The 19,261-nt window shown below is 42.8% G+C and overlaps 1 protein-coding gene across 1 annotated transcript in view; it reads left to right on the top strand.

Annotated features, from left to right (window-relative positions):
* The window catches only part of LOC138498547 (maestro heat-like repeat-containing protein family member 1), a 262,370-nt gene that overhangs the window by 193,144 nt on the left and 49,965 nt on the right, over positions 1–19,261 (top strand). Inside the window, exon 7 of the mRNA XM_069622325.1 lies at positions 8,558–8,656. Coding sequence (XP_069478426.1) covers positions 8,558–8,656 — 99 coding nt within the window. The remainder of the gene's footprint in view (positions 1–8,557; positions 8,657–19,261) is intronic.

Raw genomic sequence — 19,261 nt, 5'->3', positions numbered from 1 at the left:
CCACCTGACTTCTTTCTTGTATATTATTTCTTTCTGTTTGCTGACTGTAGCTATCTGCCCTATGCCACTTTGATCACAGATCTTTACGCCATATCTGTCTTTCCCTATTTGTCTTACCTGTGACAATCTTGACTCCATTTCCTACGTTTTCTGTCATCTCCTTTACGGTGGATAGGAATCACGTTCTTAAGGGCTCTCGTCTTTGCCCTGTTGGTCCTGTCTATCCATTCACCTGACCTCGAGGTACTTTTTCTTCGTATTCACCTCTGTACCCTCATTCTATTTTTGACCCTCCCGCATTCAACTTACTGTGTTCAGAATCTTGACGATCCTACACCTTACAACAAGAATCTGTAAGCGAGGTTTTGGCACGGCTGTGCTTACTTCAGTTAAGAGACCAGAGGACATTTCCTTGCCACTGTGTTTCAATGGTGGAACTTGGGAGGAATCTGTACTGTATGAGGAAGGAAGCTTATCTTTCTCACCTGATTCTTAAGAATTCAAACATCAAAGGCATCACCTCTTCTGTCAACTCAGAATGGTTGTCACACCCAGGGTTTTTTCTGCAACATTGGCTTTTTCCCTGGACATTTTGGGGCCTTGCTCCTTGGGGTCCCCCCTGATCCTGTTTCCCTGCAGGTCAAGGTGGCCTCAGAGGGAGCTCGCCCTTATTTGCACGAGAAAAAGGAAAGAAAGATGAAAGAAACTAAAAGGAACCGAAAGAAAAAGGTATTGGACATCTTTAAAGAAGACTCAGGTAAGGAAAGGGAACGGTGAGGTACCACATACTTTGACATAATTTCTCTACAAAAGAGGTCTTGAAAGCTATTGGGGCACAGGACAGAAATCGAGCCACTGAACCGGATGCTATACCAGCCAACCTTTTTCTGGAGCGATCTGGCCTATGGGCACCGGTACTGACCTCGGCCTTTAATGCCTTCTTGAGCTCGGGTCACTATCCGTCCTCATGGAAATCTGCGATCTTATTCCCAATTTTCAAAAAGGGAGACCAGACTATTCCATCATCCTATCACCTGATATCCCTTTTGGATTCATCATTTTAAATGTTTGGTCGTGTCATGTTAGGCTATATTGAGACCTGGCTTACAGAAGGGGCGGTTTTGATGGATATCCAATTTGGCTTTCGACCCAGTCTGGGAACCATGTAACAAGCACTGAATCTATATCTCCTAGTATCTAACTTTGTGTTTTGCAAGGGGGAGATGGTCTACCAAAGTCGATAGACTGAAGCTGTCGGGGCGTGCTCGAGTCCTTGGGGTGCCCAGAGGCAATATTGGTGGTGCTTTGCGAGATGCATATGGATAACATGGCAAGCTTTCGCATTGGACCAGGGCGTCAGTGCACAGAGTGATTTAATGTAGGGTTGGGGGTTCGGCAGGGGTTTGTTCTTGCCCCCATACTTTTCACATTGTACATTAATGGGCTGTTGAAGGCCCTGGTGGAACAGGCATTGACTATTTGAGCTTGGGGGGCAGGGCTTTTCCGGTTCTGACCTACGCGGATGATATGGTTTTAATGGCCAGAACCCCAAGGGCCCTGCAGGCCTTGGTCGATGCATATGCTACCTTTATGGCCGGTCTGGGGTTGAAGATCAACACCATTAAATTGGCAGTGATAGGTTGTATTGGAGGGAAGAGGCACGCCAAGATGCATCCCATAGTCTGCAACAGGGAAACCGTCCCAAGGGTGGTTGAATTCGACCACCTGGGGGTCAGGTTTTCCAATGCCCATGTAAAAAGGCAGTCATTGTAGATGAGCCAATAAATGGGGGGTATATGCCATTTTCTATCAAAGTGCAAGGGTCAGTATATGCAATCGGTCCTCAAGGTTTATACCACGCAAGGCAGCTACTCTATGTGGAGCCACACCAAGCCCGGTGATCTACAGAGAAAAGAAAAACGTTGTTTTAAAAAGCTCCTGGGTCTTCCAGGGTCATCCTTTTGTGCCTCGGTTCACAGGGAATTGTGGATGGCCTACTTGTAGGATGAATGGGCAGCTGCCCCTAGTAACCACTGGCTGAGAATATGGGGACACAAGCAGGCAACCCTGTGTCATTTCATCATAAGAAGCATGTTGAAAAAGGAAACTTGGTCTAAAATTCCTTGGCTGCGGTTTGTAAAGGAGTCCCTGTGCTCCAGTGATATCCAAGCCCAGTTCCCTCCCGCTATAGTGTTACCCTCCCTGCAACTGAGTGCCCATAAGGAAGTGGTGCATAGGGGATCTCAGCCAAATGGGCCCCTGCAGTATGGGTCACACAGCCTGAAAGCCAACATTGGCTGATTAGCAGGGTCCCGATATACAGCAGTATCTTGTTTCGGCCACGAAAAAAGAACACAGATGGCTCATTACGTGGGTGAGATTTGATTGTGTACTGTTAAGGGGCAACACAGAAAAGTGGCCAGGATACCCTGATGACCCCAGTTGCCCAGTTTACGGGCCCCAAGAGAGGATCTGAAACACTTTTTTACTATTCTGCACAGATATGGGGATATTAGAAAACTAACAATTCTGCAGATTCTTAAGTACACTGACATACGCTGCTATAGGCCCGCTTTGCTGCTGCTTTTGACGGCGGAATCAGAATTGATTGCATGGGCCCTTCTGTCCTATTTGAAAAGTGCCATGTACAGAAGAAAGGGGATTTTAAAGGGATACAATGTTGTGTGCCATTATTTTGATATTTACGGTTAAGATGTCTTTGATGAGAATCAGCAAATCTGATTTGGTGATTGTTTTATCTATATGCTGTATTTTGATGATTTTTATGTTTTGTATTGTCTGTGTTTGTTGGATGTTTTTATATCTGTATAAACATAATGAACTGAAGTGGCTCCAGCAACCCATATGGTTTCCCTGCCTGACTCTTTGACCGCATGCAAACTTCACGTCTTCACAATGTTCAGCATATCCACATGCATGGTACTCCACCAGAAAGTTCTCTGAGCTGATTTGGGACATTCCTTCAAGACATTCCTTCAAGACTCTCTCCCGCAGGGCTTCGCTAGGAAGAAATAATTTGGTATCCAAAATTGGCAGACCATCCAGTTTTTGAGCTGGATCCAAATGTTCCCATTCCACCTTTTCCAACTTGCTCATGCTTTTCTGCATCTCTTTTCGCAGACCTTCTTCATGCAATGGTCCTCCCAAAACGAAACGTTTGGGAGAGATCAGGGATTGTTCTTCCTGGTCTGTTTCTTGTTCACCTCCGTGGAACTGATGAGACATAGCATCAGCCTTGCCATTCAAACTCCCACGCTTGAATGTTATCACAAAGTGCTAATCAGCAAGAAAAGAGACCATCTAAGCTGTCTTAGCAGAACTTAAGAAGAGAACATTGCAATTTTCCGTCAAAACAGTTACTGCCTTCATCCCCAGAATGTTCTGGTCCATTATGGTGTCATTTCTTTCTGCTGGGGAGAATGTCTTTGATAAAAAAGGATGCAACAGGATGAAGCTGCCCTGTTTCCTCATGTCTCTGGGGCAGAAAGGCTCCCATGGCCAAATCCGGTGTGTTGACTTTCACAAAGAATGATTCGCAGGAATCTGGATGCAGTAAAATTGGCCCTAAAGTAAAACGATTTTTTAGCAGCTGAAACGCTTCCACAATTTCTGAATTCCAGTTAAAATGGACACCTTTTTAAGTAGCTGTTTAATCAGTGTTATAATGCAGGAAAACCCTCAATACATCTACAAAAAAAGTTTGCAACGCCGAGGAAACTTTGCACCTCCTTCGCCCTGGTCTTAGAAAGCCAGTCCCAAAGTGCTAGTACCTTTTTCTGATCCATTTCCAAACCCTTAGGAGAGATCACGAATCCCAGAAATTCAATGTGCTACGAGTGAAATGGACTCTTCTCTCAACTACTGAAGGACACGTCTAACATGACCTCAATGCTGCTGCAGGATCTGAGAGAAGATCAGTATGTGATCAATAAAAGTGAGCCAAGGCATTCCCAAAATATTCTTCAGCTGTGGAATATCAATTAACTGAAAGATGAACTTCTCCCCATGATTATCCCACATGATCATCGTTAAAGGAGCTGTTTCATGTGTAATTATTCCTGACGTAAGTGCTGATCCATCCACAGCCCTCACCTACCCCACCAAAACCTTCTGCACCAAAGGAATACCCATAGATTTAGCCACTCCCCAATACTTAACATTTCCAGTGACTCCTCTGTCAATCACGGCAAGACCACTCTCCTTCAAAGTTGCGTCAAAAAACAAGGATACATTCACTGTGATGTGCGGAACTGCAGCCAGAAGAGTATTCATGATCTGTTGAGTCTTTATCACTGGAGTTTGGTTTCTCTTGCGGGTGTTAGGACAATTACCTATGAAATGCCCATTCTTCCCACAATACAAACACAGGTTGTTTTCCCTTCGCATATCCTTTTCTTCCTCAAAAAGGGCCCCCCTAACCCTTTCATCTTTTCTGGAATCCTGAAATTACTCTCCTTGTTAAAATATTCCAACTTGGTCTTACCCCTCTTGGATTTGTATTCCCATCCCCAAATACCCTCCTGCGCTCTCCCCTCACTTAAACGAAAGTCCAACTGGATTACCAGGTCAATCAAAGCCTCATAAGAAGTCGGCCAATTTACAACAGATGATAAGGCATCTTTTAATTCTTCCCATAACCTACTGTAAAACAGGGACGCTCTTTTCCCCTCTGGCTAACCACTTTCAAGAACTAGAGATTTAAACTGGGTGATATAGCTGACTAAATCTCTTCCCTCTTGCCTTAATTCCAAATGCTCCCCATCCATCTCCAGAGTAACCTGTCTCCTGTCAAACATTTTGCTAAATTCCAATTGAAAGAGACAATAATACCTTAAAGCTGCATGCCCGAAGAACTGACTAAAACCCCAGCCTATGGGGCTGCCTCACCAGGCAAATAAGACAGGGCAAAAGTTACCTTTGCTGCTTCAGGAGAAAACCCTTCGGGCCTACTCAAAAAATGTAATTGATTTATAAAGGGTCTAAACCTCTTTAGAACCCTCCCAAACCGTTCAGGTGGGGCTAGAGGTAATGGCATAAGGATTGCTCCTAAGCCCCCTACTCCCCCCGTGTCTTCAGCCATATTCCTTTCTTGATCTACCTTCTCCAAAACTGGAGGTTCCTGCATTTCCCTATACCAGGTATCAAAAATACGGGAACTAGAAGTCACCTGAATTCAAGCTGACTTTTCACTTAGCTCCTCAAACTTCTTCCCTAGACCAACATTTTCTCTCTTTGCCACCCTGAACTCTCTCAACTCCTTAATCAGCTCCCCTAGGGCATCCATAGAGAACTCAATGTGGTTAATGACAGCTCGGGCGAACTTTAAGTTTTTGGCCTTTCATTCCGTCAGGTCAGAGTTCTCTCTGATGTCCTCAGGAGCTGCTGAACCCCACAGTCCCTCCAAGGTGTTGCGCCCCTAACATGGTTTAAACACAGCTGAGCCCAGAGCACCACCAAGGGAAAGGGGAAGTGGATAAAATAAATCTCAAACCGTATCCTTCAGAATCATGCCACAAATAGCTGTGCTAAACTGGGAAAAAGAAGTTGTACAGACAAGTTTGGGTAGGGAATATCAAGAGATTAGGGCAGGCAGGTTCCCACTATACCCCTAAGGAGAAAACAAGGTTAGAGTAACTGGAGCACAAAAGAAGAGGCAGACAAAATGATTGCTGGTGTAGGGTTCTTTTTAGTTGTTAAAAGCTTACTTATATACTTTTCTACTACACCAGCAGGGTTTTGTGAATTTTTTACAAAAAGGGGCAAAACACAAGACACTATATACAACTTAAGTTACTCCTAAGCAGCTGTGTTACTAATAAACACAAACAATATAAACGTGTCCTTAAAGAAATATACAAAGTCTATGCAGTGCACTGCATTAAGAACTATTTATAATGACCTTACTTGCAAGACAACCTGGCCAGGGTTGACTCAAGTTCCTTGCTGCTGCTCTCGGTTCTTCTTTCTTCATGCACTCTTTGGTGCTGGCTCTTCTGGCAGTGGGGAGAAGGCAACAGCAGCAGCAGTGTGTGGTGGCCCCAAAGTGTTTATATGGGCTGGGCTGCGGATGTCAGATGCAGCCCAGCACTCAGAGGGAACGTGGGGGCCCGACACTACTCACTCCACTTGGGTCACGTCTGCCAGGTGTGGCCTTTTTTGGCTGGTTGTTTAAAGCAGATGAATTACCTTCAAACCCGTAGTTTGGTGGTGTTTTTTGCCACACTGATGAACTCATAATGAGGCACATTGTAAGCTACAGGCTTCGCTCCGCAACTGCTGATTTAAAAGAATTAGAAAAGAGTTTGAAGTATTTAAACAGCCAGCAGGGACTAACAGCTCAACTAAAATAATTAAGTTATGACTGGCCTATCGACTTTCAAGATATTAAAACTGGGCCTATTCTCTATGGAACCAACACAAATCCATACCAATTAATATAGATTGTAATAAACCACTGCAAAAAACAAAATGATTGGATTTGTCAATGCTTGTTGCGTCCAGTGGAGGCGTTGGAGATTGTGATAGCATTAAGCCTTTTTCCAGACGAGAGTTCTCCCTACCTTGGAATGCAGTATATAAGTATCTTGTGGGAGGCTGCTCTGGTCTTTGTTTATTAATCATTAAAGTGAAGTATGTTCATCTGCATCAATTGTTGTACCTGAATGAAAAAGATTTGAATGTGTTGGAGAGGAGAGGGTCGGACTTGTTAAATATTTTGAATAGGACTTGGTAGAGAAGAATGTTGGGTCACTTAGCAGGTTACATCAGATGACCTGGAGGGGAACAATTCTAGTTTAATACATGTAGTACAGTTGGAGAGAAAGAACCTGAACCATTGCAGAGAACTCCATCCAATTCGGCAAGTCATTTCTCTGGCTGTTGGTGTAGCGTTCTATAGTGTGCCGCCACGAAAGCTGGGAATAGCTCAAATGATCAGGGAACACATGTGGGCTTAGGCTCTGGCACTAAGAAACTCTTCTCTAATGTTCATTAGAATTACATGGTTTGGCTGGAAGCCTAATTAGTGGTCCTTAAGTAGGATTGTGTGCTCAAGGGAGGTAGTCAGAGAGTTGAATGCTAGCTAGAGTCTTCAGGATTTGTTCTAACCATTGGAGGACGGATGTCAATCTGAAGTGAAGCTAGCCAAGATGTCGGAATATGTGATGTTATTTTTCATAACATTCCATTGGCATGCAAAAGACAAAGAGACATGTATGAGATTACACCTGATATAGAGTATGGAGTATTACAGATACATTTGTAAAATAAAATAAATAATAGAAAAGAATGAGAACTAATTAACTAATGACGACCTCTTGACTGAAGGACTTAACCAGATTCATTGATGGAAAAGGCCTGATCCAGTCAAGCATGAGATCCTAACCGCTGGAGGATAACACAAGCAAAAGACCTCAGAGATGTTAGCACTCTCCCAAAACAACTGTTCTCAGCCTTCAGAACACAGGTTTGAGTCCGTCAGAGAGTTGAATGCTAGCTAGAGTCTTCAGGATTTGTTCTAACCATTGGAGGACGGATGTCAATCTGAAGTGAAGCTAGCCAAGATGTCGGAATATGTGATGTTATTTTTCATAACATTCCATTGGCATGCAAAAGACAAAGAGACATGTATGAGATTACACCTGATATAGAGTATGGAGTATTACAGATACATTTGTAAAATAAAATAAATAATAGAAAAGAATGAGAACTAATTAACTAATGGCGACCTCTTGACTGAAGGACTTAACCAGATTCACTGATGGAAAAGGCTTGATCCAGTCAAGCATGAGATCCTAACCGCTGGAGGATAACACAAGCAAAAGACCTCAGAGATGTAAGCACTCACCCAAAACAACTGTTCTCAGCCTTCAGAACACAGGTTTGAGTCCTGCTGGTGCGGACCTAGCCCTTTATTCTTCCAACATCCTTACATTGAGTGAGAATAAACTATGCACTACTAACACCTTTTATTGCAATCCTTTGAAACAGGAGGAATCCTGTATGAAGTGCTCTATTAAATGATCAAACTATCATTATGATACCTCACTCACTCAAGAAGGAAACAATACCTATTCAGACATAAGCCTTCACATACCCTGGGGTGAATATGCATCCTCTTAAACACTGAGGATTATCATTCTCCCCTGAAGCCACATGTTAGAAACCTATTAATAAGCTGTGACGAAGGTGTCACATAGCTTATAGGATTATCAAAGCTGCGTTATGTACCTCCTACTAGTATTTGTTTCTGACATTTACCAATATGCATCGTAGAAGGAGTAACAAAAATTGAGAATTTTACAGATAATGTAGTGATTTAACAGAGGTGACAAAATAATATTGTGTATGCATGGCCCCCTTTAAAAACTACTTAACCAACAGGTTCAGAAGACTGGCACAATGATGCATGTGTGGAAGATACACTTCATTAGTTGGTTGGTTGGTTGGTTTGCTTTGCTGATTGGTTGGAGGTCTGGGTTCTTTCTGTTGATTGCTCCAATGCAGCTCACCTTTTTCCTTTGCTCTTTTTCCACAGCACCCGGGATTCATTCAAAACTGCCAAAGTTACTGAAAGGAGTGATTCATGCTATGCGAGTTCCTTCAGATTTGATGGCTGAATTTTGGCTGTGCCGCGGTACGTATCATTCAGAGTAATTATCTGCTTTAGTGTTTCACAGTAGAGGTATACACGTTTCAACATTCAGTAATGTCTATTTTATTGACTTCATGTGTTGGATGTTTTGTATTGTACCACTGCATACAAGCTACTTTTGAGGTATGCTGAAGGTAGTGGTGGGTTCTAGCCAAGTAGCTGGATACTCATGCAGACCGATTGCTAGAATATCTGCTGTGTGACTCACCAAACCCAGATATACCATTGGCGGGGCAGTGTCTCATAGTCCAAGGATACCAAATTAACACCATACCCTTTATCATCATCCTTATCATGCACAGTCTAATTGGAAATATAAATGCACCACACCACATGGATGGCATAAAACAGTGAATAAAATATTGCAAATATACGCTGTCTCCATTGTAAACATATGTACAATTATCTAATTTCAAATCCAATACCGTCTCCACAAAACAAAACTGGTGTGAAAGATCCTCCGCTAAAGAAAAATCCCAAATTAAAATACAAAATGCCTTGTGCTAAAAATATATAACAAGTGTACGCACAATAAAACTCACTGATTATTAAATTATTAACTACATCTTGTTAAAAAAAGCAATATGCCTGTGGAAACGGTCTCCTACTGTCTCATCCTTGTTCTCAGCCTCCATGCCCAATATAAGTACTTACATCCATGAGTCACTTCCGAGGAGGGTGTCAAACTAAACAATAAAAGGCATCAGGCATGGTGCATATGTTATGGTTCCTCAATCAGATCCTACACTGTCACATGCAGTGAACAAAAAATCTCTAATCTACAATATCCTTTTTATTCAAACAGTGGAAACAGGTTCCAGCATTACCACTGCTTCAGTGAGCAGAGAAGAGCGCTATGCGTAAAATATACATCCTGGATTTAATATACAGCGACCTTGCAAATGGTGGCCCTGTTCAATCTAAGTACATTTCAAAGTCTGACATTTGCTGATAAACCAAATAATTAATGTAGACACCACCAGGCCCAGAGCTGGTGATGAGGTTCTCATAAACCAATCACTGCAATACTGTCACATTTCATTTTGTGGTCTGGCCAATCATAGAAACCCTTCAGATCTAGGGTTCAGATCTAGGCAAAAAGAGCCTTTACAAGAACTAAAACGGGGCAACGAACGTACACTCCTGATAGCCAGCAGATCCTCTAGAGACTTCTTGTAAATATATAGCCCCAGAGCACTCCCCAATCTAATCCAATAAAGCAGGATTCTTAGTTTGATATTATACAAAACTCTTGCATGTCACAGCTTCAAGAAGAGAGAATCATTTTGGGGTACTGTTTATCAAGAATACTTTTGAGGAATTTACATTCTTTGTGCATCAGTTTGCAATAATCACAAATGCCCCAAATCTCTGACCCAACGGCCTGTTGAAAATGCCTGGGCCTAATAGATTTCCTTGGCAGGTCCTTCTCACGTACCACAGGTGGCAAAAGCATCTTTAACCACGGATACACTTTCAGCAGACTCCACTTCTCACTGCAATTCAGAGAGACCTGGCTCTGTAAAGTCCTTAAAGGCGAGTCAATGGTGATTCAAACCAAAAATTACTTATTAATTCCCAACAATATGGGGAGAAATAATGCCACGGCCGAAATGTGGTCTGGGGACCTAGGTATCACACTAGATTCCAGAGACATCTTTAAATATTTTGCTGGAATTCCAGCGGTTTCCTTCAATCTCAAGAATGGAGAAACCTAATTTAAAATAATTCAGAGGGAGTATTACACCCCTGCCAAGTTATCTAGTATGGGACTGTGTAATGACAAGCTGTCCTGCCACCTGCTCCAAAGGCAATACCGGCTCTATGTCCGCACTAAGAAAGAGCCCTTATCAAAGCCTGCATCTCTGCAGCATCCAACAACTCGGCCGAACTCTTTAAAATCTGCAAGGAGCTGGTAAATCCTGCTGCAGTCTATACCTCGCTTGTTCCCTCCCAGTCCCTCTGCATGGCTCTGGCTTCTCAATTCATCTCCAAAACTCAGGACATCCTGTACTCTCTCTCTTCCTCTACTCCTCCTACCTTTACTCCCCTCTCTTCATCTGGCCCTTCTCTGGCCACCTCTCCTCCCTCCTTCTCTGCCTTTCCCATGTTCTCCCCAGACAAGGTTTCTAGACAGGTCCGATCTATGAAAGTCTCATCAAAACAAGTACTCTCCTGTTCCTCTAAAACCATCAAGGACCACATTGACACCCTGGCTCCTGCTTTGGCTGACTTCTGCAACCACTCCTTCGCCACTGGAGTCTTCCCACCCTCCTGAAGCACTCCCTTGTGCACCCTCTTCTTAAGAATCCCTCAGACCACCACTCCTGCCCTGCTAACTACTGCCCAATCTCCATCACTCCTTTCCTGGGCAAACTCTAGGAAAAGTGGGCCATCCCCCAGCTTAATCTTCACACTGAATTGGTTGGTTGTCTCCATGACCATCAGTCTGGCTTCCGAGCTGCCAGAAGCACGGAAACAGCTCTCCTGAACATCCGTGAAGACCTGCTCTCCAACCGTGACTTCAATACCCAATGTGTCCTCATCTTACTTGTTCTCTCTTCTACCTTTGACACGGTCAACCACGCCATCCTGATCAACCATCTCCATGATAAATTGAGTATCACAGATCAGGCCTGGCTTGGCTGAACTCTTTCCTCTCAGATGGACCCTCCCAGGTCCAACTTGGGTCCTTCCTCTAATCTATCTCTATCACAACCTGTGGTGTTCCCCAGGGGTCTAACCTCTCTCCGTGACTGTTCAACCAATACCTGACACTTCTTGCCCACTGCATTGCCGCTCTCTGCCCCAATTTGTAGTGTTATACGGACGACACTCAGTCATTTTCAGGCTCCCTTCTGCCACCTCTATTCCTTCTCTCATCTCTGACTGTCTGTCCGCTATCCAGGAGTGATGTGACGCCAACAATCTCTGCCTTAAAGCCAGTAAGACTGAGATTATCCTCATCAGCACACCTGCTCCCTCCTTTCCCATCGCTCTCTGGCTGGCCTCTCTTGGTCCTCTTACCGTTGCTGCTTCAGATGAAAACTCCTCGGGCCTACTCAAAAAATGTAATTCACATTGAGTTATAAAGGTTCTAAACCTCTTTGGAACCCTCCCAAATTGTTCAGGTGGGGCTAGAGGTACTGGCATAAGGAGCGCTCCTAAGCCCCCTACTCTCCCCTTCTCTTCAGCCATATTCCTTTCTTGATCTACCCTCTCCAAAATTGGAGGTTCCTGCATTTCCTATACCCGGTATCAAAAACACCGGAACTAGAAGTCACCTGAATTCAAGCTACCTTTTCATTTAGCTCCTCAACCTTCTTCCCTAGACCAACATTTTCTCTCTTTGCCACCCTGATCTCCTCTGTCACCTCCTTAATCACCTGTGAGGCTAAACACCTCGGGGTCATCTTCGACTCCACTCTATCCTTCTCTCCTCACATCTCTGACGTCTTTAAGAAGTCACACTACCAGCTGCACCTCCTAAGAGGTCTTCTTCCTTTCCTCTCCTTCCCCAATAAGCTCACTGTCTCCAGAGCTCTGGTTCTCTCTGGGCTGGACTACTGCAATAGCCTCTTTCTAAATCTGCCTGCTTCTACTCTGCGCCCTCTGCAACTCATCCAGAACAGGACTGCGAGACTTGTCCTTGGCCTCAAGCCCATGGATCGTATCCCTCCAGGACTGAAATCTCTGCACTGGCTCCCAGTGGCTGCGAGGATTAAGTTCAAAACCCTCTGAATTTTCCACAAGTCCTTCTGAGGCCTGGGGCCTCATTACCTCCCAACTCTCTCTTCCTTAAATACCTTCCCTCTCAAGCTCTTCGCCTCTTCAAGTGTAACGCTCACCTGGTATCCACGGGGACGAACTCTGCCTGTTCTGACCGCTTACGACCTCGAACCCTTCCCTGGAGTCTACTCGACTGGAGACTGGGCCTGAAACACAGGATTGGTAGAGTTTAACTCCCTATTGTCTCTGTGTGCTTGAACCCCTTCTTCTCCGGGGTCCAACCCTTCCCTTTGATACTGTCATGCTGAGAACCTGGTGTCTGCAGAAGCTGCTGAACCCGCGACAATCCACCCAAAATGTGGCACTCTGAGCTGACATAAATATAACTGCTCAGTTTACCTCACTTTCAGGGGAAAGGGGGAAGGGACAAAGAAACAAACACCAGGCTGGAAGCTATCAACTCGCTGGTTCTTCACCTGTAGTTAAAACATAAACATGCAATATACCTCATTACTCATGGGTTACTATACTAACCTTAAACTCTAAATCCTTAATCAAAATAGTTCAAAAACGATACCTGGTTCTTCTCTTCAGAATGCCCAGAGAAGTGAAAAGCAGACAAGACTTCCTTACTTGTGGACCAGAATCTTATAGATAATTCAGCCTTCTCAGTAGGTCCATGAATGTAAATGAACTTTGTAGTTAGTCTGCTCAAATCAAAGATTCTTGAACAAGGTCTTCAAGTAAGATTTATGAAGTTCTTTTAAGTTCTTGTATTTGTTTTTAATATTTTCTTTGTAGAGAGTCTTTTTCTCAGGAACGAATTTAACTTGCGCTGGAATCTTCACGTGGAAAGCCAGAAACCGCGGGGAAAAAAAAATCACATGCTTTTTCTCCAATTCGCGGGAAATACGCACATGCGTAAAAACGCACTTGCGCTAAAGACCAAGACGCGATATAAATTTCACACGCTTTCCTCCAAGTCGCGGGAAACACGCACACGCGCTGACGATTCAATTCGCGGGTAAAACGCACTCGCGCTGAAATCCAAGACGCGATAAAAATTACACGCGCTTTCCTCCAAGTCGCGGGAAACACGCACACACGCTGACGACTCAATTCGCGGGTAAAGCGCACTCGCGCTAATGTCCAACTTACGAATAAATACGTACACGCGCAACATACACACACGCTTATATTATCACGCGGAAAAAACCCTTGCGTAAACGAACAGTAAACGCGAGTCCAAAGTACACGCTCGCGCTTCACTCTCACGTGCAGAGACACACGCGCGGGCGAAAAGTAACGGACAAAAAACTCTCGCGCTAGTTTGATTTAACATGTAGCGATAAAAACAAACGTACGCGCTTCAATCTTTTTAGATACAGATTTGATTTCAGTCCCTTAGATAAATATAACCTTTTTACAAGTTCAACAAATCTGGAAAGTCACTTATCTTGAATACGACTTGAAAACTTCTTTTCTCAGACTGAATGGAAGTTTCTGACTCCTGTCTTGTGTCTCCACCAAACTCCAAACATGACTCCTGTTATACTTTCAGATCTTCTGCTCAACCGCTAGAAACTTGTCACCCTTGACAAAGTTAAGCAGGAGCAACAAGGTACACGACCTCTCAGCTGGGCAAGGACGATGAAAGGCAGTTTAGAATGTTCATTGTCCTCCCTATAAACAATCACCAGCCAATCAGAATTTAGACTGAGAACCTCCATCTTGGCTTGGGGCAATCTCCATAGACTGCAATGAAGGTTAAGGGCAAAATTGGCTGTATAAAAAATATAACCCATAATAACTTCCTTAAACCTTTCTATACTAAATATGTGTCTCCCCTGACCCAATGTAAGTGAGTATATGATACTGTATGTAAAGAATATTTCACTCCAACCTGACAGTACCTGACAGTACCCCCCCTCCTAACGCCCAGTCCCTGGGCCACTCTTCAATGGAAATTTTTTATGGAATCTTTCTACCAAACGAGGAGCATGTACATCACTAGCTTTCTCCCAAGTGCGCTTTTCAGGACCAAAGCCCTCCCAATCAATGAGATACTGTAGCTTTCCTCTTACTCTTCTAGAGTCCAGAATTCTTTTAACCAGAAATTCTTCGGAAGCATCTTCCTTAATCACAACTGCCGAAGGAGTAGGTGTTAATCTAGTTCCTTTAACCACAGGTTTTAATAAACTAACATGGAAAGTTGGATGAGTTTTCATATGACTGGGTAATTTAAGACGAACAGCCACTGGATTAATCGCCTTTTCAACAACAAACGGTCCTACGAAACGAGGACAAAACTTATTTCTTCCTTTAATTCTCAAAAACTTGGTTGATAACCACACCAAATCTCCCTCACTATATTGAGGAGTAATCTTCCTTTTACGGTCAGCAAACTCTTTGTATTTTTGTTTACTCTCCACCAACACCCTTTTTGCCTTTTCCAAATTTCTTTTCATAACTTCTAGTCTCCTTTCGACTTCTGGGTTTCTAGAATCATTATTAATCTCAATACTAAGAAAACGAGGATGAAAACCTTGTCCCAAATAAAACGGAGACATAGAGGTGGCATCCTTACTACAGTTGTTATATGCGAATTCTGCAACCCACAACAAATCTACCCACTCTTCACCTGTCTGCAGATAACACCTTAAATATTTTTCCAACTCCTGATTTATCCTTTCTACCTGCCCATTGGTTTCTGGATGGTAACCTGATGATAAACATACCTCCACTCCCAACCTCTTACAAAAAGCTCTCCAAAACTTAGAAATAGATTGAGAACCTCTATCTGAGATGACCTGACTGGGAATTCCATGTAATCTTACCACTTCTTGCAAGAAACTATGAGCTAAACTATCAGCGGTAACCTCTCCCTTCATTGGAATGAAATGTGCTTCTTTGGTGAGTAAATCAACTACAACCAATACCGAAGTACAACCTTTATCTTGTGGAAGATCCGTGATGAAATTTAAAGACACTGAGTACCAAGGCCGCGGTGGAACTAGTAACGGCTCCAATAACCCAGAAGGCTTTCCGATGAGATTCTTAGACCTAGCACAAATTTCACAGGTCTTAACAAAATTGAGGGTATCTTGTCGAATTCGTTCCTACCAAAAATGTCTTCTGATCAACTCGAGAGTCTTCCGATACCCTGGATGTCCTGCCAAGAGTGATTCGTGACACTCCTTCAACATTTTTTCTCTAAGTTCAATTGATGGTAAGTAGAGTCTGTCATCTAAATAAGGTAAACCATCTTTAATTTTGCGAGCTGGATCCAAACGAACCCAATCTTCAAGTTGTGTCTCAGAAAAGGATTCCCTTACTTTCTTGAAGATTTCGTTCTCCTTTTCAACCCCAGCAAGAACAAAACGTTCTGGAGCGATCAATGGAAGAGGCTCACAAACCGACTTAACCTCGCTTTCTGGAAACTGCCGTGACAGAGCATCTGCCTTTTTATTTTGATTACCTGGCTTAAAAGTAACTATAAAGTCATAATCTGCAAAGAATAATGACCACCTAAGTTGTCGAGGTGTCAGAGTTTTTGCTGTCTTCAAAAAGAGTAAATTTCGGTGGTCAGTTAATACAGTCACAGTGTGACGTGCTCCTTTTAAAAAATGTCGCCATTCTTCAAATGCTGCTTTGATAGCAAGAAGCTCTCGGTCTGAAATGGTGTAATTTTCCTCTGCAGGTGAAAATCTCTTAGAAAAGTAAGCCACTGGATGCAATTGTCCTGTAACATTATGCCTCTGAGACAACACTGCTCCCACTGCCACATTGGAAGCATCAGCCTCTACAAAAAATGGTTTGGAAGTATCAGGATGAATCAAAATAGGAGAGGTAATGAATTTCTCCTTCAAAATATGAAAAGCCTCATCAGCCTTAGCTTCCCAAACAAATTTTCTTAAAAGTCGAGTAATTGGAGCTACTAAACTGGAAAAGCCTTCAATGAATCTTCGGTAAAAATTGGCAAATCCCAAAAAGCTCTGGATCTCCTTCACCTTAGTTGGAGTAGGCCAATCACGAACGGCTTCCACCTTTTTTGGATTAATTTCCAGACCACAAGGAGTAATCACAAATCCTAAAAATTCTACCGAATCCGTATGCAACTGACTCTTCTCCAATTTAGCGAAAAGATTATTCTCTCTCAATTTCCTCAAGACCTGTCGAACGTGAACTTTGTGTTTCTCCAAATTCTGTGAAAAAATCAAAATGTCGTCAATATAGACGATAACAAAAACATCAAGAAATTCCCGAAGAACCTCATCGATAAAAAATTGAAAAGCCGCTGGGGCATTGCAAAGACCGAAAGGCATCACTTGGTACTCATAGAGGCCAAATCTGGTTTTAAATGCCGTCTTCCACTCATCCCCCTCTTGGACCCTTACAAGATGATAAGCGCCACGTAAATCCAACTTAGAAAATATGGTTGCACCTTGGATTTGATTTAACATTTCTGAAATGAGAGGAGAGGATACCGATTTTTCACTGTCATTCTATTTACTGCCCTGTAATCTATACAAGTTCTGAGAGAACCATCAGCTTTAGGCACAAAGAACAATGGCGAGGCTGCCGGCGATTGAGAGTGCCGAATAAATCCCTTAGCCAAATTTTTCTTTAAATATTCTTTCAAATAATCATTCTCTTTTTCAGTTAAGGCATAAACCCTACTGCTTGGTAAAATAGCTCCAGGCTCCAACTCTATCTTGCAGTCAAAAGGCCTATGAGGAGGCAACTCACCAGCTTCCTTTTCATCAAAAACATCCCAAAAATCCTGATAACAAGTTGGAAGTTCTCCCACAACTGCTCCAATGTCAAAACCTATTGCCCCTCTTTCTGCAAGCGAGAATGAAAAGGAATTCACAACTTTTTCTTTCTCTTCAAAAGATTTTCCTGAAAGACAATTTTCCTGACAAAAGGTTGATTCTAAGGATACAATTCTTGCACTCCAATCAATTCTGGGATTATGAAGTGTAAGCCAGGGCATACCCAAAATAATTTTCAAGATTGGAGCGTCAATTAACTCAAAAGAGATATTTTCTTTATGACCTCCAGTCATCTCCATCTCAAGTAACTCTGTATTATGAGTGATTGGACCTGAAGAAAGAGATGTTCCATCAACTGCTCTGACCTGCTCCATTTCTTTCTTAGCAACAATAGGAATACCTAGAGTATTAGCCAATCCTCTATCCATAAAATTACCTGTAGCTCCTGAATCAATAATAATTGGCCCAGAACCTAAAAATACCTTTTCAAACATCAAGGATACGTTCACCGTTATGTGAAGAACCGCTGTCTGTATTGTGTTTGCCACTTGTTGTACTCTGCCTGAAGATTTGGAGATCTTCTTGGGGGTAAAAGGACAGGTTTCAAGAAAATGACCACTCCTACCACAGTATAAGCACAAATTATTCTCCCTTCTTCTTGCCTTCTCTTCCTTGGACAATGGACCTCTCACCCGGCTCTGCTGGTCAATTATCTTTGACTTCACTTCTCTGTTCACCACCTCAACTTTAGGCCTCTCCATTCTTCCTGGAAACCTAACCTCTCCCTGAGTACGTCTACGCTCAGAACGTCTTTCTGTTAAACGAAAATCCAACTGTACCACCAAATCAATTAAGGCATCTAAAGTATTTGGTCGCTCCAAAACTCCAGCCAGAGCAACTTTTAACTCATCCTTTAAGCCCCTATAAAATAAGGAAGCCCTCTTCTCCTCTGGCCATTTACTTTCTAAAATTAAAGTTCTAAATTGAGTGATATAAGAAATCAACTCCTTTCCTCCCTGGCGCAGTTCCAGTAATTCTCCATCAACCTCTAAAGATAACTGTCTCTTATCAAACATTTTCTTAAATTCTGTCTGGAAAAGGGAATAATTATTCAAAGCCAAATTCATTTGACTAACCAAAAGACTTCCCCAAGCAGAAGATTCTCCAGATAAATATGATAAGATGAATGTTACCTTTGAAGCATCTGTGGAAAACAACTCTGGACGACTTAGAAAATGCACTTCACACTGAGTCTGAAAGATTTGAAACTTTCTAGAATCTCCTAAGAAACGTTCTGGGGCTGCCAAAGGAACAGGCATAACTAAAGTTCCTAAACCTCTCTCTGCCCCCCTGGGAAGCCTAGGTTCTTGTTCTTCCCCTACTCTTACCAACTCAGATGGGTTTGCTGCACCTTCAGAAACTTCACCTTCTCTTTCTTGTATTTGTGTTACCTTTAAATTTAACTCATCCATTCTTTGACAAAGACTTGAATACTCTTGATGAGCCACCCGTAACTCTTCTCTCATTTCCCTAACCATTACTCCCAATGCCTCCATGGTTGTCTCGTCGGGGTTCATAACAGCTCGGGCAGACACTTTTTTTTATTATTGGCCTTTCATACTGTCATGCTGAGAACCTGGTGTCTGCAGAAGCTGCTGAACCCCCGACAATCCACCCAAAATGTGGCACTCTGAGCTGACATAAATATAACTGCTCAGTTTGCCTCACTTTCAGGGGAAAGGGGGAATGGACAAAGAAACAAACACCAGGCTGGAAGCTATCAACTCGCTGGTTCTTCACCTGTAGTTAAAACATAAACATGCAATATACCTCATTACTCATGGCTTACTATACTAACCTTAAACTCTAAATCCTTAATCAAAATAGTTTAAAAACCATACCTGGTTCTTCTCTTCAGAATGCCCAGAGAAGTGAAAAGCAGACAAGACTTCCTTACTTGTGGACCAGAATCTTATAGATAATTCAGCCTTCTCAGTAGGTCCATGAATGTAAATTAACTTTGTAGTTAGTCTGCTCAAATCAAAGATTCTTGAACAAGGTCTTCAAGTAAGATTTATGAAGT

Source organism: Ambystoma mexicanum, chromosome 5q, assembly GCF_040938575.1.
Source record: "Ambystoma mexicanum isolate Mex_15411 chromosome 5q, UKY_AmexF1_1, whole genome shotgun sequence".
NCBI lineage: Eukaryota > Metazoa > Chordata > Amphibia > Caudata > Ambystomatidae > Ambystoma > Ambystoma mexicanum.
The sequence above is the reverse complement of the archived record's forward strand: the minus strand, read 5'-3'. Positions and strand labels throughout refer to the sequence as shown.